This window comes from Lethenteron reissneri, chromosome 30 (assembly GCF_015708825.2).
Source record: "Lethenteron reissneri isolate LAM-NWPU_2019-01 chromosome 30, ASM1570882v1, whole genome shotgun sequence".
Taxonomy (NCBI): domain Eukaryota; kingdom Metazoa; phylum Chordata; class Hyperoartia; order Petromyzontiformes; family Petromyzontidae; genus Lethenteron; species Lethenteron reissneri.
The window spans coordinates 7,602,370-7,627,088 of record NC_083808.1 but is presented as its reverse complement, the minus strand read 5'-3'; the positions used below and the strand labels follow the sequence as shown (position 1 = coordinate 7,627,088).

Genomic DNA, 24,719 nt, shown 5'->3' with positions numbered 1-24,719 from the left:
TTTGATGAATAGGGTAAAAGTTAAAAGGTGCAGGCCTGCAATTGCTCGCTCACACCACTGCGAGCAGAATGGCCTCCATTAGAGGGAGCTCAGGAGGGCACCTCGAGAGGGAATTTGGCTTACTTTGCATGAGTTTTAATTAATATCAACATTTTATTGTAATTACACACAACTAATTAGTGATGTTCAACAAAAGGCAGTGGTAATGAATCAGGCACTCAAGGAAGCCAAGGGCCCTCCACTCTTTGAGGTATTGTTTTGGAAGGGTATAGAGCACAGGGATGGGGATTGGGGAACGCGAGATTGTTGTGTATCATTGTCTTCTAGGTGCACAATATCATTTCTGAGAGAAAAAAATAGAAAATGGAGGTAAAAAAACACCCAATCATTTTTTTTATCTGCCCATTTGGTGTCCTTGCATGTGGGGGAAAATAACAAAATAACTCAAAGCCAGAGTCAAGTACGAGGGATCCGCTGCATACAAATGATGCAACTCATCCCGAAGAATGGTGACTGACAATGACCTCCTGAATTCACATCCAAGCCTCTTGGGTGGTGGGTCTCAGCAAGTCTCAGTGAATCTGTATTTTCACTCTGTGCCTCAGGCATGAGCCGCAGCAAATCTCAAATAATCTTAATCATCGCTTCACTAATTCAATTAATACGTATCATGAGTGAATCTCATCCCGCGCCTCCAATTATCATGGTTGGCAACGTACGGTGCAAAAGAAGTCCAACATACATACATTTCCGATTCTGGTGTCAAGGCTCAGGATACACGAGTGTAATTGAGTGTCAGTGATTCTGGAATCGCATTAAGTCTGAGTGAATGTGAATCTCCACTGTGAGTCTCTAGGCTGGGTGGTGACGAGTCTCAGTGAGTGAGTGTGAATCTCCACTGTGAGTCTCTAGGCTGGGTGGTGATGAGTCTCAGTGAGTGAGTGTGAATCTCCACTGTGAGTCTCTAGGCTGGGTGGTGATGAGTCTCAGTGAGTGAGTGTGAATCTCCACTGTGAGTCTCTAGGCTGGGTGGTGATGAGTCTCAGTGAGTGAGTGTGCATTCCCACTCTGGTTCTCAGGCTGTGCGAGGAGCGTGCGGGGGGGGGAGCTGCTCACGTGGGTGGTGTAGACGGCCTGCGGATCGTCCTCCAGCCCCCGTGACAGCCCGAAGTCGGACACCTTGCACACCAGCTTGCTGTTCACCAGGACGTTGCGAGCAGCCAGGTCGCGGTGGATGTAGTTCATGTCGGACAGGTACTTCATGCCGGCCGCAATGCCCCTCAGCATGCCCACCAGCTGACCCACGCTGAACTGCCCGTCGTTACTCTGCACCGGGAGCAACACGGAGTTGGTTACTGAATAAAAATCGCTCACAAAGACCTGTGGAAAGCAGGTTTGCTCACGCAGTTGAGAAAAGGAAATTTAGAATGCAGGGACGTAACCGCACACCGTAAACCACCGTGGCATGCCAGAGCTGCTCCCTTGCTCTCATATCGGACACTTGGAACATATGGTCTGGGTGGCAAAAGAAACGGCTCAGCTGCTCTTTAAGTTATTAAAACGCCCATGTAAGCGTATTTATAATGTGAAATTGCCTCCCAAAGGTGGAAAATTTAAATTCAAAATCCAATGTTGCCTAATTAATGACGATCGTTTATTTTTAGAGCTATCATGGTTATTGTAAATAATAATAATTTTACATCTCTTACCCGTAGAAATCCATCAAGAGAACCATTTTCCATGTACTCCGTTATGATCATCACCGGCTTGCCTGTAAAGGGACAGCAAGAGACACAGGTGCTCAGTTTAATATTGGCACATTTTGTTGAATTTAAATGAAAGCCCTTCCCCATACTAAGTAACAATTATGGGTCTGTCTGTAAGATATATCACGATGACAACCCCTATGCAGATGGCATGGCCTTTTAGAGGGCATTAGGATGGATCTGTACCAAGTGAACAGCACGTCATTCCTTGTCATGGGATAATTGTGCATTTAGGCATCCCGCTGTGCAAGCGTAAATACCCATCGTGTTGTGTCCATGTGTTTAGTTTATGTAAGGCCCACCCAGTGTATTTGTTTTGGTGTTTGTAAGTACACACATGAGCCTCCTTATTTCCCTATCTCCGTGCAGTCCAGGATGCATAAGTGTGTTGTACATGCTCGTTACGGTCTGTGCCTGCTCCTGCATGCGTGTGCCTTGTTACATGCGGGGAGCGGCAGTATAGCGGTTATCGCGCTGTGCTATACACCTGGCGACCCGAGTTTGATTTATCGCTCAAGGCCAACACTAGTGACGAATATCTGAACTGGACCTCCCCTGGGTCGACTCAGCCTCAAACGAGTACCTGGCGCGGTGTGTAAACATCGCCACTGGGGAGACAAAGGCGGTCGGGCGTGGTGCTGGTCACCTACCCCCTCATGTGCCATGCCAGCCTCTAGAGGTGCTGTTCACTAACAGCACTTGCCCCAAAAGTCTGTAAAGGCTATACGGGGAATCTTTGTGTTCGTATTCTTTGTGCCATCTTACACGTGTACAGGGATTTGAGCTAAGCTCCTTAAGTGCACTACGATCCTAGACACCGAGATTCAATTCCAGCACACGCACGTCAGTTACAGTTGATATCTGAGGCTGCGCTGGGCTTCCCTACAGGTTAACCCCGGCCTAAAATAAGCACCCGGCACGATGCTCGTCCAAGCGCTGGCGGGAACAAGCGTCAAAGATCTAACCGCCATTTGTGCACTTCAGCAGCATTAATACTCGTCATTAACAGCAATTATGCCAGCAGTCAATCCAGCATGAGAGTGTTTTTTTTCTTCCAATTATATTCCATTTGTGCTGTTTGAATTAGGGAATAGGAACACTGAATTTAGATTTGGAAATCTGCAGTTAAATGCCTTGAAAGATGACATTATAGAAGTAATTCTGAAGTCACATCAAATCCTGTTATTTTCACTAGGGTCACGCATTTGAGTATCCTATGAAGACAATTCATCACCTTTCAAAGTGCATTTTTTTCAGCAGAAAAGCAGGAGTCAACGAACTTGAGTTAAAAAAAACCTCGTGTAATAATACTTAGTCACTGATGCCCAGCCGGAGACCACCAACTCACTACGCTTGCGAACTCGGTTTAATCATCAGTGGCAGTCCAAATTCAAACCAAGAATCTCAGTGATGCCGGCTCGCCGCTTCGACCCTTGCGCCTCCCGACCACCTCCAAACGTTTGTGCATCTCTCGAGTTCGCGCACGAGAGTGTGATTGTGTCTCACTCGCTCACTCGCTGCGTTCGTTCCCGTGTGCCCGCCCACGCGCCCGCTCGCTCGGTGCGCTCAGCGACTCACTCTTGGTGACGACCCCCTCCAGGCGGATGATGCTCGGGTGCTCAAACTGGCCCATGATGCTGGCCTCGCTCAGGAAGTCCCTGCGCTGCTTCTCGCTGTACCCAGCCTTCAGAGTCTTGATGGCCACCGGCGTCTCGGCCTGGCCCGGCACGCGCAGGCGGCCCCGGCACACGTCCCCGGACTCGCCTGCAAATGCGCCATGACCGTCAGGCTCAACAAGCTGCTGAGGAGTTTGCTCCACGTACGCTTTGCACATAGCCTCGTGCCGGACCGCCCGCTTGTTGTATGAGAGGCCCATAGGCTCTGCTCGCGTTGAAATTCACGACGGATCGAGATTTTAAATCGTTTTTTTGTTTACCATGGTTGCTGAACGTAGGTCCAAGGGCAAAGGAGTTAGCAACAAACAGGACTGTTTGTGTTTTAATGAATGCGATTAATTAAGTTTCTGAATTCAGCAAGATTATACGAACTCGGGAAAAGATTGGCCTCTCTTTACAACCGACAAATAGCCATCACCATCACCTGCCTCGCTCATTGCCCCTCCTCTAGTATGAAATCCTAAGACAACTGTATGATTCCATAATAATAAGCAAGTCTTAAAGCATCCTCTTTTGTAAAAAAAATGTCTGTTAAACATGTGCTACATCTCGTTGAGCTATTTAAAATCGATAGGATCTTAAAAGTTCTAAAGAAAACAACAGGATAATTCATGAGGGTTTCACAACACAGCAAAGTGCTGTGGGAGGTGTGCCTTAGGCAGAATGCAGCTGCCAAGTTAAGTTTTGGGACTCCAAACCCACAGCCAGACAAGTGTACTAACTGTGCACAAAGCAACTTTAACAAAAAGCTGACGGGTTATGTTGACACAATTACTTTGGAGAAATCTGTAGGTCCATTAAACATTGGTTGACACTGCAATTTTGAAATGCGTTTTTTCCATACATTACGCATAATACAGTACTACTTTTCGACATTAATTAGCCATTTCCTTCCAGTGTTCGTCCTTGTTATGAAGCTTATACTCGATACGATCCGGAGCTTGCCATTTTAGAGGCATTGATCTATACTTTTAAGACAGCGTGATCGTTCGCCGCGGTTGTGGGCACTGTGGACTCCTTGAAGATTCCTTGGCCGAGACGCTCATACATGGAGGGTTTTAAGAAATAAATCAATTGCAATAAAATATCAAGCTGCGTTGAAAAGGCCAACCTGACCGAGTCAATAGCTTATCTCACAGCCTGCGGTTGCTTTGACGCACTTTAAAGAGAACCAGCAAATGAAACAGAATTATTTTAAGCTCGAGTTGTGATATTGTAATATGATTAGTCCGTCATACACCCACAAACACGTAAATTAGACCGTAGTTTGTGACCTGGCAAGCGATCGGCAACAAATAAATACATGAAATATAAATATGCGACACATTTCACGATACGCATGTATGTTGAACTTTTTTTTTTTTGCACTGTGCTAATCGGAGGTGTTCTACTTGACATAAGATAGGAAATGCAGCTGTGTTGGAAACTGTTTAATGTTATAATACTATCGGGACATACATAAAAGATGACATGCATGTCTTGTATCAAATGCATGTTACGAAGTGCACATTGTAATCTGTGTGCGTGAATCCACCCTTTTACTTTTTAAATGACATTGGCAGTCTGGTCTTTCATCATACAACTGCAGCGATCGTTTGCAAGACTGCGCAGCAATTCAATATACTCAGGGAATCAAAACTGCATGGGATGAGATATAACCACTCCTAATTAGAACCTTCTGCCTTGAGCATTAATTACTTCTTGGTTTTCTTTGACAGCATACATTTTATTCGAGTTTATTTTGACAACCGTTAAGAACCATCGTTAATAACATTCACACTGAATCGCTTCGGGAGATGACACCATGATGGAATGCATACTACCAAAAGTTAACCAATATGGATTTCCACACTGCATCCTGTAAGAATATTAAAACCGACAACACGTACGCCATCATAGTTGCAAGCTTGTCAAGTTCGTAAAGAATGTTATTCGTTTCAAATCAGCAAGGATATTCTTTGAAATGATATATAAGTCTAGTTGGGACATATTTCAAACAATGGTCATTCAGTTTATTTACAGAAAATATGCCACCAGTCTGAAACTGTTAAAGATGTTTCCTCTAATGCACACACACCCAACACCGTGGCAAGACAGGTGGCTGAATGTACTCGTAAAAAAACACGGCCTATATCGAATCGGGAGTCAAATCTGCGAATGTCAATAACTGGGAGAGGCGCGATCGTAAGTGAGAATATGCCTGCGAGTATCACTGAACAGGAGGTGCAGGGTGGATGGGGCGGAGCTCAAACGCGAGAGAAATGAACGCACTGAAAGCAAAAACAGATGCTCAGCGGCAATTACTTTTTGGGAGGTGAAATATTCTGCTCGAAATCTTATATTGCCTTTACGTATTGTAGCTTGCTCACTCATTAGTCAAAGCCATTTCACAGTCCAGCACGACGCCTTGTCGCAAAGTGAAACTTTTTAACGGGATTATTAAACCAGGTGCTGGGTTTTTTTTTTATTTCCACCACCCAAATGATTTGCTACATATTTAAAGCTCAGATGTTAAACGCACTGGGGCGCGTAATTGTGCAATTACTGAGCGATTTAACGCTATATGTATTATGTTTTGCTTTTGGTCGTTAATGGCAATTAATAAACACTACATGTGTGCTCTATATGCCACTGTAAACAGATTCAAGGCTGAAGGCTGAATTAATTTATTGCATTGCGGATATTAATTGTAATATTTATCGCAATACAACGAGCAAATCTCACGGCAAAAATGAATTAAATAAATATTTTTCCAGGGACGTTAGTTAATAATTGCATTCTGCCCATGCCTGACTGGTAGCATTGATTGTTTTTTCTATATATAGTGGCTTTATTGTAATACAGAAATGAACACGAGTGGTTTCGTGTGAAGGAAAGTGGTCATCAGATATTGCATTTTCTAGCTTAATTCTCATGTCCCAACCCTTCAGATGGCCAACACACCCTTCATAGCAGGCTTCATCACAACGCGTATTGGAAATCTTTGTCACGATCTTATCATCTCTATGGCGAATATCTCCAAGCAACAGTCATCTGCAGTAAATGTCTCATTTACCTGGAAAACTTTGAAGTGCCAAGAAAAGACCTCGTATTTTTGTCGAAGCGGTGTTAAATTGCATGCTCCTATGCACAAATGAATTCAAGTTTTGTGGTGCACATTTCCACCAGTGAATATTCCACATTTCTAAGGACAAAGGCCAGCCTCACTATAGGGTAACCATTATGTGCTTTCCAAAAAGTAGTACCTATTTTATTCACCCCGGAGTGATGATGAGTTGGGTCTATCTACAACTAGGATTGACCCCTAAACATATAACAATAATTTTACTCAAGCAAAGCAGCAATCATACTAACCGCTGGGCTATTTAGTCTCCTGTGATGTAGAAAATTATCTCACCTGATCCAATCACCTTCTCGATGATTATCCAGGACGGTTCGATCTCTCGGGCGAAATCTTGGACGGCTTTATTCGGGTCCTCGTACGTGAAGGGGTCAACGTAGTTCCGTTTCGTTCTCAGGTGAACTGCAATGTATATATTGTTTCGTAGAACGCCATTCAATCACAGTGCACGTTATAAAACAAGGTTTACAAGACTGGAGAGGAGCCATGCCCTCAATAGGATCGTAAAGACTGTGTAAACACTCGCGCGTGTACACTGGCTTTGATAAGCTCACTTTATCGTTTCACCACTCACCTTCATTTGGCTTGATTGGAAATTGCTCCTCTTCATCGCCGCGAGCAGCTATATTTCTTGAGCGTCTGCAGAAACACAATACAAATTTACTCCCAAAATTGTTACTCTGCCATTTCTTGAACGCCAAGACAGCGCAATAAAGGGGGCATCTTCAACGCGACAACGCACGTTCCCTGCCTCGCACGAAGAAATACCAGTGTCACATTGAGAAACATGCACATTATAGCGTAACCACGACGGATATCGCAGATTGGCGACACCTCAATGCCATCCTAAAATTACGGCATAAATATCCATTCACGATGACAAGCCTTACTCAGCACAAGGAAACACACAACGCATCTGTGTACGTACACTGTAAACAAAATGTGCACTTCCCCTCACGTGTTGAAATGGGCATTGCCAAAACAACAAAAATGTCAAAGAAGCTCCAGAAGGCCACCCACCTGCGCCGCACGTAGACCAAAGCCAGGACGATGAGAACCACGGCAACAAAGACACAGCTTGCGATCACCAGGACCTGCGTCAAAGCCCCTGGATCTGCAATTAAAACAGATTAATTGACGGCGGCGTGGCATTTTGGGTAATATGTGCGCTGTAAAAATTGCCCGGGCGTAAATCCAAGAGTGAGATTAATTTTAAGCCCGAGTGGAAATGGAGGTGAACATTAGAGAGTGCAGGGGTGTGTTGGGTCCCTGACAGGAGCAGCAATGAGATGCCCAGTGTCTCCACATTACAGTACAACCCTTTTCACGTGCACGGCCAAGAGGAAATGTGCAATAGCACTGATAATCCTAAGTAATAATAAAAAAATATAACGTACACCGCTTTGTTAATGGATGAAGGCCTCCGCAAGCCATGTCGGTCATTGAATTTGTTTGACCTTACTTCACCATGCCGGTCAGTGTGGGTTGGTGTGGGGGGGGAGGGGCAGGACCAGTACGCGAGTCACTCGCCACTGATGTCAGCCTGTGGCCGGGAATCGAACTCACGTCGCGGCGTTCAATGTGCAGTGCGCTAAACCATTGTACCCCCAAACTCCCCTGATAACCTCAAGAAATAATCTAAATCAGGTCTTTAAAATAAAAACATTCGGAATTGAGGACTATTTTTTTTCGTTGTTGAGGCTTTACATATGGTGGTAACGGGAATGATGGCTACGGAATTTTGTCCACTGCTAGATACCTGCCCCACTTGCCCGAGGATATGCAGGGAAGGGGGCAATAACAAAAATCAGGTGGTTGTTACAGACGCATTCTAATCACTGCCCTCCCGAACACCAGATTCTCTCATCTAAGCCTGCTTCCTAATAGTGCCACAAGAGTCAAGAATTAATAACATTAGAACATCTAAAAAGAGACAAGGTCATGCAGCCCATTAGGCTCATTCCTCCGTTAAATCACGATCCTTCAATCAACCCTTCCCAATGCTCACACTGTCCCAGGATTGCAAATTTAACTTGATTGTTATGCAAACCTTTCCACATTCTTCTCTCTCATTAATTCCATTATCCGGTTCTCACTATCCCCACCATAAATTGACTGCATTGCCCCAAAAGTATGAAGGTATCATTTTTCATTAAGGAAAGCGCCGTAATGATGTGGTATTGTATGCGCCCCGTGTCATCTGCAATGGCAAGTCGACCCTTTATCACCACCAGGAATGTGCTCCAGTGAAAATGTAATCTTTTGCATCACAGAACAATATTTGGAATGAATGGTGTAGCCAGAAAGCAAAGATAAATCAATGTGCATATGAACAGGCAGGGAAAACACTGTGCAATTCTAAGCATATGTATGGACAAACTGTACATATGTCATACTGGGTACACACTTGCGTATGATGTTTAAAAAGTGGCAGCTATCAAGGCAATTGTGTACATTATCTCAAATACAAAAACTTGCCATTAACAGTGTTACATATGACACTCCATGAACAGCTTACATCACTGCTGCTCTCCAACTTCAATCTCCGATTATAGACATTACCACTAGTTTTCTCGATTGTATCACTTGAATATAGAACTTTATTTGAATAAATAAATAATGACCTGCTATGTATATTATTACATTTTTAAATGTCCATATCATTCATAACAGGGAGGAGCAAGTGAACATACATAAGCACGTATGGACACACAAATACAGAGCGCGCTGCCTGTAGCTTCCATCGACTGGTGAGGTTCGTGCTGTCAGCAAACACCTGTGAGGGCCAGGAATGGTGCATGAATGGGGGTGGTGCGGCAAGCGCCACATCCAGCTTCCTTTGTCTCCCTAAGTACACTGCAACCATGTACCCATATAAGGCTCAGTCAAACTCTTGCCTGCGAGTGAGAATCCCACTCTGGTCGCCGGGTTCGTAGCGCAGCGCAATAAACATTACACTACCATTCCCCGCGAAGCTAACCAGCACGCTGCTGTTTCCCACGAAGCTAACCACTACAGTACCGCTCCCACAAAAGCTAACCCATACACTACCACGCTTGATTTTAATCGAGACTGGGAATCAGTCTCGGGTTGCCAGGTTCATAGAGCATTCCGCTAACCACTATACCACCACTCCCTAGTGTAACGAACCACTACAAAGAAAAAGATCCCTTGTATAGCCTTAACAGACTGATGGGGAAAGTGCTCTTAGCGAGCACTTATGAAGGCCAGGATGGCACACGACCGGGTGGGTGGCCAGCACAAGGCCTGGCTGCCTTTGTCTCCCCAGTGACAATGTTTACACACCGCACCAGGTACTAATTTAAGGCTGAGTCGACCTAGAGGAGGCCGGGGACCAATTCAGAAAATCGTCACTGGTATTGGCCATGAGCGGGAATCGAACTCGGGTCGCCAGGGTTCATAGCGCCACGTGCTAACCATTACACGACTGCCCCCCGCTAGATGATCACGCGCACGCAGAGTAGCTCCATGTCCAGCCCTGCACGCATCACAGCCAGAGAAGGTGCAACGGACCCAGGCGTGTGTCTGCGCCGTCGGGACTCACCGTCCTCGCTGGTGTCGATCTCCACGGCGTCGCTGGGTTTGCCGTAGCCGGCGGCCGTGCGCGCCCGCACCTCGAAGCCGTACACAATGTCGGGCCGGAGGCCCTCGATGCTGGCCGACGGCACCTTGGTGTGCAGGATGTTGTAGCTGGTGTCCCGCTGGCCCTGGGAGAGGACACGCGGCGCACGATTAAAGTCCACCGTGGCTCAAGCGGCGTTGACACAAATGGAGTGATGATTTGCTCAAACGAAGGCGTTCATGTTAAGATGCTGCAATGCGTTAAATTAATTTGTGCCAAGTGGAAGACATTTGTGAGTGAGTGTGTGCTGGGGAGCGGTAGTGCTGCGCTGCGCTGCACTACGAACCCTACGTCCCGAGTTTGAATCCCGCTTGTGGCCAATATCAGTGGCGAATCACTGAACTGGTCCTCGGTCGAATCAGCCTCAATTGAGGATGTGGTGCAATTTGCAAACATCGCCACAAGGAAGACAAAGGCGGTTGAGTGTGGTTCTGGCCACCCACCCTCTAGTGTACCGTGCCGGCCTTCATAGGTGCTCGCTAACAGCACTTGCCCCAATAGCCTGTGTAGGCTAAATGGGGGTATTTGTATCTTCATATTAAAAGTGCCAAGCAGTGTATTCCTTAGTATCGCACATATCATTACAGTTCGGCTGATAACATAATACTTAAATGAAGGTTGGCATTTGACTTGAAGACGTAGTAGCTTACATAGAAAATGATACGGGCATGCTCTCTCTAAAGGCTACGTGTTCACCGCTCAAAGAATGACTGCGCTGCAACTGTGTGCAAACTGGCCCAGTGTCGAACACCCCGAAGCTCTGGGCCATTCAGCTGTCTAAACAATAGACATTTTCATTGGGGACCAAGCAATTGCGTCTGAAGGTAATCTGGCCCAGTGTTTACAATTTCTTCCACACAACAGGATGTGGCCGAGAGAGGTATTGAAGTGAACATGATTTTCGTGGCATTCAGTTCTAATCTCATTTCCCAGCCGCACCTCAGATTAGTGCGGTTGGCTACGTACGGTGCAAAAAAAAAGTTCAACATACATGTCTTATAGTCAAGCCATACATCCTGTGTTCACCATGTCATGGAAAACACAGGCTGTATATGGCTTGTGCAGGCTTTAGGGCTTGTGCAGGTGTGTGGCGGTTACAGGATGCGCTCACCACTTCATAATACTTGACTTCATAGTCCAGGATGACTCCATTGGGTTTCACAGGAGCCGGCCAGGACAGCTGCACCCTATCTTTTGTGGGCCTGTCTGCGTTGAGGCTGTCGATCTTGGAGGGAGCTGAAAGGTGGGAAATGATGTCAACATGTGTTGTAAAATAAGTAAAGTAGCATATGTAGCTACATATACTCGTGGGTTAACTGCAGAGGTCGCAACCAGGGTACCCGATACCCGTACCCTACCCGATACCCGGCTACCCGTACCCGGCCAGGTACGGGTACGGATAGCCGTTTGCGACCCTGGTGCGGCCGGCTACGGGTACGGGTAGGCCGTGAGTCACTGGTGAGTAACCGTTTGTCACTCATTTCGGGTAGGGTACGGGTACGGGTAGGGAACGGGTACCCATACCCGGCCGGGTACGGGTACCCATTTGTAACCCTGGTGTGGCCGGGTACCGGTACGGGTAAGGAATCAAAACCCGTTTGCGACCTCTGGTTAACTGTACTGTGTTAGATTCCCTGCCACATAACCAGAACTGCCTCGCCCCTTCCAGAACTGCCACACTGACCAGCATGGTGAAGTATAATCAAAAACCCCCATGACCAACTCAGTTTGGGGAGGTATTTATCCATCAGTGGATTGATAAACAGCTATACATTAAATAATGAGTAGGTATACAATGTAAAATTGTATAATTTAAAACAAGGCAAAACATTTTTACTTGTGAACAAACTGCATCACACACTACAAGCAAAATTATTTATTTGCGCACACCTTTTTCCTGCATCGTCTGAGATCGACGTTTATTTGTTTTCCCATGTCCATTCATTGTATATTACAACCTCTAAATACTCTTTGGTTCTTTCGGTAAAGTCACCTAGGTATAAACAATTAAATAAAATTAATCACGACGTTTCGGGCGCAACACAAGCATCCGTCATCAGGTGGGAAAGCAAAGAGTATGGATTCCTGCAGGTCACGAAAGCTTCAAATCAAGATTGAACCTCTAAATAAATTTAGATTCTAATTCGATTAATAATACCACTATTGTTATCCACACCCCACTACTTGTCAATTAAATTTCAAACAACAGTCACAGAGCAAACTATAAAGCCACCATAGACACCTTGCAGCGGAATGGAAAAAACAGCAACTACGACACATCCTCCACGCAACTGTTGAATGGAGGTGAGTTTGAGCATTGGCATGTGTGCACAGGAAGCAACGTGATGACATAAGTGCGCCTAGAACCATTTACAGCCAAAGTATGCAAGGCGCACAACTTGACTCAGCTGTACAAACACGGCACGATTTGTCGGTCAGCTTGAAGTGCCCCACCACCTATATGAGCTAGCCATGCCTGTGCCTTTCACACACACGCATGCCGACAAAGCAAACTCTGGAATTAGGTGCGAGTATAGCCCCCCCCCCCCCCTGTTCTCTTCTTTCTCGTCGTTTTTTTTCCATTTCATTGAACAAAATTTCTATCAAAAGCGTGGGAAATTGTGCTCTGTAACTCATCACACTGCTTGCTGTGTGCGCTTTACAGGAACAGTAATTTAAACACCACCCATTCGAGGTGTGTGGTTGCGAGTCGACCGGTTACCCTAAACTACCTACTCACCGCATTTTTACAACAAAAGAAAGAGAGAGTGCAGAAGTTGTTGAGTGCATTGCTTATTTATTTATTGTTTGATCTATCTGGAAAATGAAATTCCACTAAGTTTGGTCTTGTGCGAGAATATTCCAGCATGGTTTTTCTTTTGTACATCTTTATTCAGCAGCTCGCTTCGGCTGTATAAATGTCAGCCGCTTTTATTGACAGGCCTCTGAAAGCCAATTCAGATTTTTAAAAATTATCTGGCTGGCCATGAAGGTTAGTGGTTGACTCCAGGTTAATATTCAAGTTCGTGATTCGGGCCTTGCACTGGACAGTAACAGCTGACTCTTCCAAATGGTGTGCAGTTCGTATGCCGTGGTGTTCCGTAATGTTGTTTTGTACTTCTGCAGGAATCGAACCTCCAACTTCATGCACACATCGGAGGATGCACCGAGCACGAGACTATCCAGCAGTCCGTGGTGGAGGGTAGCACTCGTAAGAATACTTAACTGGCAATATTTTGGACGAGGCCCAATTTGTTCCCATTTGCAGAATGTTATCTAATTATTGCAGGTGGCTACTTTGGCTCCAATGTTGGCAAGCAGTGACCCACTCTTGCGGAAAGTTAAGCGGGACCTTCACGGGTCACTTAGCAAGCTGACTGATCTACAGGCTTAAGAATCCCTGTTGTTGTAGTCTCAGCAATGAGATTCCACAGACGAGTTCAAATCAGTGAACCTTGAATTTGAAACTGCAAACAGCCTCTCTCTCTCTCAGACTCTGCCAACGCGACGCCTCGAGCATTCTCATTGTTTTGAAACGTTAATTTATGATCCATTCCAATTAGGAATTTGTACCGTAATAAACCAAATAGAATTGCTAATTGACAATTAAATAGGCTACATTTTTTTTCCTTAACCATGATAATAATGAGCACGTCCATGTTATACTTTTCATTGTGAATAATTGTATTTTGCGAGAAACTCAAAATACAAATTGGAGCGCACGCTTGCTCATTGCACTTGCTATGGAATGGTTTATTCACCTTCCGTTTTCCATTTACTTGTTAAATGATGAAAGATCCTAGAGGAGGCCTACAGTGGTCAATGTAAAATTATTGTTAAAATAAGTAGACACTCCTCCTCGCTTGCTAATGCGTTCTTATATAACCAGATGAGAGCCTACTGCGATAATTATCTGGTCAATAACTTAAGTCTAAAACTCAACACATCTGTCAACAAGACTGCCATAAAAAGAAAAACTACGACGTTTCTGGCAATGGCCCTTCTTCACAGGACAAGGATAGGCCAGAGAGGTGGAGTGTGCTTTGGAGAAGAGCCATTGCACAAAACGGCACCGGTGATAGAAACATTTTTTTTTTAGATAATGTTATTTGCAAAGTGTTGAATATTATTTTTGTTATTTGTGATTGTGCACGACTGCCAATAAAGTATCACCAAATAATTTGATGTTGAACATTGATTGGTTTAGCTGTGCAGGGCTAGTTTAAATAGGGTAAACAATTTAAACATGCAGCAATTTTAATGAAGAGTCCCAGCGGGTGATGGAGTCTAATGGTAACTTGCCAATAATGTGTCCATGGTGCCCAGGCTATTAAGTGGGGGTCATGTGAATTTTATTTCCAATATTTGCAAGTGGATAGAACATGTGGCTTACATTTTTCCACCAGCCCTCAATGCTGTTCCCACCGTACACCAAAGCCAGCGTCGGGAGTTTTCAATTGGGAAAAACCTTGGGACTTGCCATTATTCCTCCACCGCTCAGCTTTCAACAGCATATCCTCCCAGGCTGCCTTTACAGCGCCATGTAATATGTTTACATACCGATGTCAGGGTATCTAAAGATAAGTGACATGTATGAAGTTTAATCTTATTGACCCTGGTTTATCAGTATTTTTGCTTAAATACTCGAGTGCACTGGGGAATGGCACTGGCAGAAGGGGCTCGTGTACTACATGACCAATGCCCATAAACAGGCGACATAAAGCTCAGGGAATAGTGGTCTTATTTATTTTCGATTCGAGGTCGAGGTCGCAAACATCTCTCTGGGGCACTGTTAGCTTGTACGCCATGCAGGGAGATCTTACATTCATGCACAATGGTCATCCTGTCTGTAAAAAGCTATGACTTCTTAAAGGCAGCAATGCGCTTAAAACAAATGATAAACAATGGCCCGATCTATGATTCAAGAAATATGGAACTCCCCCCCCACCCCCCCCCCCTCTGCTTTCTGCCCTAGTGCGACTTGATTTATAGATGCTCGACTTACAGCGAATACGGAATGATGATTGTATAGGTATCATTATGCCGTGATGGGAAAATGGAGCATTATAATGGACCGCTGATTCACGCATTATTCATGGAATCAGGTAACGCAGGTGGGAGCATCCCACTCATTGTGTAAAGCGGGCAGGCGGGAGAGGTTTAATGAGGTGTCACCTTGCTGTCCAGCCCCAGGTGAAATTCCTCCCTTTTATTGACCAGAGCTAAGAGGTTGGCCACTGCCTTAATCACTCGGTCTCCATCATTCATCAAACAGAAATTGGACGGATCATGTGACCATAATTTAGCATTTCTCAATGCGGCGCCCTCCCGCAGTCACTGCCGATGAACACCTGCCACACTCGGGCCCTCTTTTTTCTCTCCACGCGGTCGGCCAGAGAGGCTGAAACGCAACACTGCGCGGCGTCGCGCAAAATGGATTCGGATGAAAAGGAATCAATAGTTAACACCGTCTTTTGTGTCATGCGTCCAGGCCACTGTGGTGACAGTCATAAACTTGGTTGCTAACCAAGTGAACAGTTCAAGAGGATTTAGTGACAGCCGCCCCCACCACCCCCCCGCTCCCACCCAGCTCTCACAATATGTTTCACAGAATATCTTCTTCTTTTTATATATAATGACTAACCACATTTTTCACAACACCCATTGAGTTTTGCCATTTTATCAAGCTGTGGGGGGGGGTGGTGGTGGTGTTTCAAGAATATCATATTATTCAGGTTGCTATAAATTACAGTGTGCTGTTAACTAAAGGGGAAACTCGACGAGTTTTCAAAGGAGGCTGCTGCATTCATATCTTAGGCGTGGTCAATGCATTACGTATTTGTGTGTGAACGGGCGCAAGCGCGTTAGCATGCGGGTGTGTTTAGGCAACGTTTAAATGGCCATAATTACAATCATTTTCATGGCCATTAGCAGCAACTATTGATTAAACACTGGGGCATCAAATGGACAAAATCTCTCATTTACAGAGCACAAAGTCCAGTCTACATCTGGCGTAGACTTGTCCAGTTTTCATTACCACAAAAGTGTCTTGAATGTATTATAAATAAATTAGCTATTCCAGTATACTTGAAATTTGCCTTTTTTCCACTTGTTGCAAGCATAACTCGAATGACGGCAACGAGACAACGGCACATACAATTACATCCTGGCAAATTCTGCAAATGACAACACCATGGAAACTTGACCTTGAATGATATTTGTGATGTATCATTGTTTTGTTTTAATAACCCTCTTCACTTCAGAATGAATTGTTACCAATACATCATTCATACGCCCCTGACAGGTGTATGCAAATGTATGCACGGCTCCATCTGATACCGTTATCAACGCCGCAGTCGGTGAATGGAAAAATGGAAAAAGGCTGGACAGCGTTATGTAACGTCGCTGAATTTTAAACAAATATTCTGCCCGGGAAAATACATCAATTGATGTATTCCATGCAACAATTGAGAAATGCACAAACGTTGCGGTGCCAATTCATCCCCGAAAGCCTCTGTTGGTATCAGGTTCAAACCGCACCACTCACGGTGGTGCGCAGTATTTTTGACGAAGGTTGCAAACCATAGCAGCGACAGAATATCCGCAAAGTGTTCCTGACACTGGACACCACCCCCCCCCTTTGTTTTTGTTCCCTGTGTATGCTAACAATAAATGCATATCAGTTGACTTTATCTCCAAGGCAAGGGTTGAAAAAATATGAAAAAATATTTTTTTTTACAGTATTTGTAAATACCCTGGAACGCATTGTTAAGAAGGATCAAAGCGCCGAATATAAAATGAAAGAGTCCATTAAATTGTATTTCTCGTTGAGAATTATCCCACTGGACCCTTACTTTAATGATTTCATCTTTGAAAATGGGATTCCCAAGTGACAACTAAAGACAAAGTTATCTCAAAGTCAAGCCATTCATAATTTCTAATTATATTGGCAATATTATATTGGGTGGACAGCAAAACTGCATTCATACTTTACTGGAGAGATGTCATCATTGCCCACGACAGTTCTGCATTAAAATATCTTGTAAAACTTGCCCATTTGTGCTAGAAGAAACTATATTGATTTTTGGAAAGACCTGAATTGTTTTTGTTGAGTTTTGCTTTCTCCTTGTGTCTCTGCACCCAATAACATGACCGTCTATAGCACAGCACCAGGAAATACCATTCTATTGAGTTGCTTTACAGATACAAAATATAATGCTCAGAGGTCAAAGGCAAGGGTCTGTCTCCCTGCTCAAAGGATCATAGGGCAGTGCTCATCTCCATCGAGGACTCTGATCCAGCGGTTGCATTGCATCTTGCTATAAAAGGGGCAAGTCTTTCCATAGGACAACCAACTTAGAAAGCACAAGGCCTGTTATTAAGAACTAACAAATAAAACAATACAACATTTATCATTAATGCTGCCGAATAGTACATATTATCGGCTGACATATCAAGCATTGGCCATTCTTCAGGGCAGAGAGAGCTAGACCAGAAAAATCCAGATTGGATGTCCTGACTTTATAGATGGAGATTGTATTTTACACTGTGCAGCCCTGAGAAAACTAGGCAATTGCAAGTTGCCATAGGAAAAGTTTTGAAATGACATATGAGCAGTATTCTATTAAAATACACTCAGCATCAAATAAATGCTTTATTTAAAAGCCTGCTGTAAAACACTTTCAGTGGCAGCCTTAAAATATCTAATGGACTCATAAAGTCGGTGTGCACAGTGACTCAGAGGTCACGTGAAATGTATAACAGAGGCTTGAGTCTTAGCGGTATTGTGTGGTTGGCATGGGCCCGGTGCAGGGAATTAATGTGGGTGGGGCCAGTGGGGTTCCCTGCATGTAGCCCGGTGCCCAGGCCCCTCCTGCCTGTGGGCCACGGTGCAATTGCACCACCTGTACACTTGATATCCACCCCACTGTTTAGGATCCACTTCACAGCTAACCCGCGCTCTTTCTCCAATAACAACCCGGGATCAATTACACAAGCGAGTGCCTGAGTGGGGTGGCCTCTGCGGGCTGGTTGGCCACCGCTGCTGCCTATGACGGCACGGACGCGGTGAAACTCACCGGCCTGGTTGGTGGTGAGCGACACGGACACGGCTTTGGGCGGCGCGGGGCTGAGCCGCGAGACCCCGTTGAGCGCCTCGATGCGGAAGGTGTAGTTGGTGTGCGCCAGCAGGTGCGCGATGGTGACGCCGGGCACCGCGAGGCCCTCGCGCCGCGGCAGGAAGCGCACGCTGTCCCCGCACGGAGCGCACGGCGGCGACGCAGCCGCCCCTGTCGTCGCCGCCGCCGCTGTCGTTGACGCCGTCGCGGCGGCGGCGTCCCTGCCCCCGCCGCACGTCTGGCACACGAGGCGGTAGCTCACGTCGCCGCGGCCACCGCTGTCCAGGGGAGGGCTCCACTCCAGAATCACCGACGTCTCGTTCACGCTCGAGATCACGTTGCGCGCCGCCGACGGGGGGCCTGAAGGCGGTCATACAAGGAAGCATAAGAATTTTCCGAGTCGAAGTCAAGTCGGAGCCCCCTCCACTGACAGATAAGGAAGCGAGATGCTGTTCTCCACCTGTTGACCCGGAAGGCCACGATTCACTAAGACAATGAGGTGGCCGAACCACGGCCCGTGGGTCACATGCAGGCTCCCGGGCAGTTAGAAGTGTGGCTCGATAGCGACGTAGCAATATCTTAACTTCTCAATAGAACTTTACCTGAAAGGGGAAAAATGCGCGGAAGCAGGAATGACTCGGGGCAGTCGCCTCTGGCAGCAGAGCCACATACGAGTACTCCAGGGGCACTGCCGCAGATTTTTTTTTAATTCAACACCTCACCAGCGAACCGGCTGCAAGATCACCTCACGTGACCTGCTCATGTGTGACCTGCGCCTCTCAGCCATATGAAGATGTTGGTATGTGGCCCAAAATCTTCAAATGGCAATTGTAAAAAACACGACAATAGTTGCCCTTTGACAAATATGTAATAGCAACTTCCAATGAGATCACAGAAATAGGTCACGTGACCATCGAAGGTTGTGTGTTCCACAGACCAATGACTGTTCTCCAAACACGATTATCAACAAACAAGACGGAACTCCATCGCTCGATGGCATCGCCGTACCAAGTTTCAGAATTCACTCCGAGTAAATGAATTTCCTATGACAATTTCTGGCGGATATTGTTCTAAAATTGTCCCAGTGTAGCCTTAAGCCAGTGAAAATTACACATTCCCATGGCAAGAGCCTGTCCTTCCAAGGACAACCACAAAGAGGTATTTGAATTTTGACTTAAAACTTTCGTGACTGCAGGAAATCATATTCTTGGTTCTTTCGGTAAAGTCACGTAGATAGAAAATAAATTAAAATAAAAAGAAAAGTCGTGGGTTTTTTCATTTGTTATTCTATCTATGTGACTTTACCGATAGAACTAAGAATATGAATAGGTATATCAACAGTAATATACTTTAGTTAAGCAAACACCTTCATGCTGTGCAATACAGGCAGTGTAATACCAGACTGTGATACTGGTAATACAGTACAGCAATGTTCCTCCTGTCAGTGTCACGGATATCGCCTTTCCTTCAGAGGCAATGCCTTGGTATACCTTGGTATTGCCATATGTTGAGCCTAAAAATGTACAAACTGCTCTGACTTGATTTACAGGCAGGCTGACACGTGCTCTCCAATGTGCAGATCCACCCAACAAGGTGAAGCAATCCACAGTGCGCGTTGCATGTAGCCTGGGACTGTGTCTGCCAGATTAGAAAAGGATTTAAAAGTTCCAAAACTGTCAGAGGAACTGTAAATCGAGTCACGGCTCGGCAGATATTTACAGTCGCATTGTACCGAGTCAAAAATGTGGAAAATGTATCAATACCCCCCCCCCCGCCGCCCCCCAAAATATATGATCTAATTTGAGCGTTGGATAAAATTTCCGTCGAGAATCATGCATGATGCTGAAACTGATCACTTGCAAAGAGATAACGTCGTACAACACTCACAGACAAGCGGGCAACTGAGTCGTGACGCAGTGTGCTACACAAGTCTGCTATGGATTACGTAAGCGGACCGCTGCGAAACAGAAACGTAATCGCATTGACACCTGCCTGGGCCGCAGCAGCCCACCCTACAACCTCGGGCTTTGTGGCCGTGTGTGGAAACAGCGTGATATTTATTGCCCCCGGTGCGGTGGGGTTTTTTGTTTTCCCAGTTGGAAACCCTTGACCAGAAAATCCCGCCTGCTCCGTCAGCAAGAATTCGGCAATTAATTCGGGAATTGGGCGACGAACCGTTTTGAAACAAATGCAAAAAGATGGAAAGAAGAGGGGAGGGGAGGGGAGGTAATGCCATCCAGAAATAAAAAGCCATTCGGGGTCTACCAAGGTTAAAAATCCACAGCAGCTGAGCCCTGCCTTGGATTTGATTGAGGGGTGGCGGGGAGCCGGCTCAATTAGCAGGTTTTTTGTTGTTGCGTGGAGGGGGCAGACGTTGGCTTGTGCCCTGTTGGCACCGCGCTGAATATTTAATGAGAAACACAAATTATTTCAGAAACGTGATAGATTTGGGGTCAAGCGCTGGGGATTCCTGCATAAATCCAGCAGCGGTGTTAAATTACGTGTGGCTAAAGCGCACTTCTCCTGGCTTGTGCGCTGCTCATGCCTGCTCAGTGTGCTGCAGTAATGACATTGTTTGAAGGGGGGAAAAACAGCTTTGCAGGCTTTGAGTTATGGATTCTGCCCCTCCCCACGCTTTAGTCAAAAACACGTGTTTGTAAAATTTATTGTAATTTGCCCATCAACAAGTCCACTGGTTTCTTTCAACACCAACACTACAACGATTTACTCAAGCTCGTTTGCACACTGCTGTGTATACACACTGCGCATGCAACCGCTTTAAAGAATGCTTTTGGTGGCATATGAGGTTAATTTAACTTGCACTGAAACTCTGAGATTGCTTTGCTTTCAGCTTGGTGCATCAAAACTGTATTTTATGATACACAATGAGCCGTACCTATATTCTCACTTTTTTTTTCTATTCAGCATTGGGCAATTTCGAACCTTCTCACAGAACTGTACGTAGTTGTTTGTGATTGCTTGCTTGCCTGGTTACTTGGCATCTGGAAGGCAGCAATGAGTGAGCGAGACTCAACGAACGGTGGCTGCAGGTGCTATCTAATGAGCAATCAAGAGGCTTTGAAACAGGATGATGTTTGTAAGCATCTATTTTTGTTGCACGCCGATTAAACATGCATTACGTATTGCGGTACTTTAAAGCCTTTAGGCCAGTTTTACATCCAGTTGCTAAATCCTGCTCGCATCAAAGATCTGCCTGCTCTTACTTGTCACTTTAAACCTTAACATCCTAAGTGTTTTTTTTATTTCAACTGTGCTCTCAATTTAGTTGATCGAACCCTTAATTGAGCCCATACATGTTTCACCTGCTAACGAGTCGTCCGTGAAACCTGCAGCACTGCGACCCTCTTAAGACTGGCGCGTTGCACACACCGTCACCCCACGTTCACCTTCACAGCTCGGCGCGAGTGCGACGCCGGTGGAAACACAAATGCATCATTCATCACCCCCCTCCCGGGGCAGCTGTAGCTTCTGAGAGCCGCGGATTTGGTGACGGCAAACCCATCGCCATGCGGCACATTTTGACCCACGGGGCTCGGGAGCCGAGTCGGAAGGGGGAGGAGGAGGAGGAGGTGATGGTGTCGTATTGCGCGGCGCGTGCGGTCGCTTTAAACGCCGCCGCCACTGTCCCCACCGAGGGTACGCTGGCCCCGGGCTACGGCTGGTGCGGCGGCGGTGGGGGCGGATTGACCGCTGCGTAGGTTACCGCGGTGGTGCCGTACGGCGCTCACGCGTGTTTTCTTCGTGGGTTGTGCCGCGTGTGGTTCGGCACAGAGTCCACACGTTTCGGTCGGCGGCGGCGGCGTAACGTCTGACCTTTCACCCCACACGCTGGGAACTTCTCCAGGAACTGAACCGCACCGACTTGAACGTCGGTCAGTTTCTGAAGACGCTCCCAGCACCCGGGGCGAAACGTTGGACATCGTGCCCAACAACACGCGGCAACAACTCGGGAAGCGAGCGGCAGGGCCGTGGGGGGGCTCTCCTCGGGGCTCATGTACGCGTGCAGGAGGGAAGCGGCGCGAAACGTCGGACGTCGCGCCCAACAACACGCGGCACGACTCGGGGCTCACGTACGTGTGCAGGGGGACGCGGGGCCGTCGCCCTCGGCGCGGTAGAAGTCGCTCTCGCAGACGCACTCCGTGGACGTCTCGCTCGTCGTGTAGCTGTGGTCGGGACACGGCGTGCAGTTTTCCTCGCCCGCCGACACCTTGAAGTAGCCCGTGCCGCATTCTGGGCAAGGTTGAGAAAGAAAAATTTCGTTACATAATGTGAAGGTAACAGCAGAGCGCTGCTCACGGCACTGCTGGCTGAAGGGCCTCCGCTAAAGCCAAAGCTAGAAGGCAGCTCTCAAGGGTGGTAATTGGTCTCCTCGTCCTTGCCGGCCAGTTGTCTTGGCGAGATGTTAGCTACCTCGTCCGCTATATTCAGGAGGTCGTGGGTTCGATCCCGAGTTTGCATGTTCTCCCCGTGGTCGCGTACATTTTTCTACAGATCCCCCGGTGTTTCACTCCACAATTAGAAACGTGCGTTTAGAGTCTTTGGCTGCTACACAATGTCCACGTGATAAGCCACTTCGTTGAGCTATCAGTTGTGGCCATACCCACTTCTGAAAAAGATCTACATCGTATAGTGGGCCTTACTTGGTAAAATAATAAATAAAATATTTTCGTTTTCCCCACCACACACGACCTGCCATTCGACTATCTGCGGCAAACCCATTTGTACCGCTGCGTGGACACAGGCGCGCGGGATTTAAGAGACCCGCACCATTGTTGCAATGTCCGTGCCATGAGAGAGAATCACACCGGCGGCCACTGGAGGGCCAGCATTGCTAATCGTGAAACTCCATGCCAGCATCCACCATAAACGGTATCATTCATTGTAGTAGGTTTTTACCCTTTAAACTGGTACAAAACTGACACCTTTATACAAGGCATCATTGTTTGCAATAACTGCAACACAAGCAGTCAAAATGCAAACAAAAAGAAACAACTCTGATAATGGTAATGATATGCACTGTCCTTGAAGTTGATTGGTCCACACCCGAGACAGCTTTCCTTAGAGCCTAGTCTCCATTGGTGTTGGACCAGATAACGCCAAAAGGCGTACAACTCAAAAACCGTGCACTATCAGAGTATTGAAAGCTCGGGGTAAGCATTTACACTGAGACCTCCTTTACCAGTGGCAAAATATAGTAGTAGGTTTTTACCCTTTAAACTGGTACAAAACTGACACCTTTATACAAGGCATCATGTTTGCAATAACTGCAACACAAGCAGTCATTGTTCAAGAATTACAATTAGCAGCTTTAACTGTGTGATTGAAAGGTTGGCAAACTAGTCTTTGCAACGCCTGAACGTTTGAGCAGGTGGTGTTTCAACAGCAAATAACAGAAGCCATTGAAACAATCCCCACCTTAGATGTTGCCAACACCCGAGTGCCCTCTTAATTCTCATCGCAACGTGTGTCGCCAGTAGCGGATTTAGAGGGATGAGATTCATAAGATCACATCTTCATCCCACCGAGGGTTTATCGACCTTGCTCAAACTGCTGCCTAATTATAATCCTATAATAAAGTAATGATATCTTCCTGGGCACCCTGTACATTTCTGGTTTCCCACTATAATTCTGAGCAATGTAGATTCATATAGAGAATCACAATCACTAAATAGTACAATGTTCACAACGGTCAGCGTATACCCTAATAATTAGAGCAGTCAGCTCTTTAACAAATAATTATTATACGGTCCTAACGATAATGTATGATTTAGTACATTGCCTGAGGACCACCATGCAGAAGAGAGTGGCTCGGAGGTTAGTTTAGTTAGCTCAGAAAACAGTAACACAACAAATTAAATATCGAGCCAAAATCACCATTTAAATGTGCAATTAATTGCATCCATATATGGGTCATACCTTATGTACCACACACAGTGAAGGATACATTGTTTTGACCTTTTTCCTGTATTTCCTCGTGCTCTGCTAGATTATTTTTCTCAAACAAGAAGCATAATTGGCTTGGCACAAAGTGCTACAAAGTGGTGCTTTAATAAATGTCAGCTCCTTTAAGGCTGCTTGCTGAGCCTTGTAATAAAGACTTGTTCAGTTGGGATGCCTCATTTTGTGTCTTTCAAGCCATAGGCTTTGCCAGCAGGCCTTGGCACTGCTCGATAGGGGAGAGAAACACTGAATGCTGTATACTGTCCATAGCACATCACATTTCTCGTGTACAACAGAGTTTGTGCAGGCAGCCGATTTGAAACAGCATTAGGCACGGTGGAAGATGTGGAGGTGGGGGGAGGTGAGTGAGGGGTGGGGGAGAAAGTCAGCCACGCTCATTTCTGCAGCGGCAAAAAGCACAAATGCAGGGAAGCC

General features: G+C 46.1%; 1 protein-coding gene across 1 annotated transcript in view; it reads right to left on the bottom strand.

The window, feature by feature from the left end:
• The window catches only part of LOC133349484 (ephrin type-A receptor 4-like), a 70,054-nt gene that overhangs the window by 10,986 nt on the left and 34,349 nt on the right, over window positions 1–24,719 (bottom strand). Inside the window, exons 4-13 of the mRNA XM_061562978.1 lie at window positions 22,419–22,574; window positions 18,285–18,683; window positions 11,318–11,442; window positions 10,129–10,291; window positions 7,584–7,677; window positions 7,138–7,202; window positions 6,840–6,965; window positions 3,345–3,530; window positions 1,710–1,771; window positions 1,117–1,326 (exon numbers count right to left, since the gene is read on the bottom strand). Coding sequence (XP_061418962.1) covers window positions 1,117–1,326; window positions 1,710–1,771; window positions 3,345–3,530; window positions 6,840–6,965; window positions 7,138–7,202; window positions 7,584–7,677; window positions 10,129–10,291; window positions 11,318–11,442; window positions 18,285–18,683; window positions 22,419–22,574 — 1,586 coding nt within the window. The remainder of the gene's footprint in view (window positions 1–1,116; window positions 1,327–1,709; window positions 1,772–3,344; window positions 3,531–6,839; window positions 6,966–7,137; window positions 7,203–7,583; window positions 7,678–10,128; window positions 10,292–11,317; window positions 11,443–18,284; window positions 18,684–22,418; window positions 22,575–24,719) is intronic.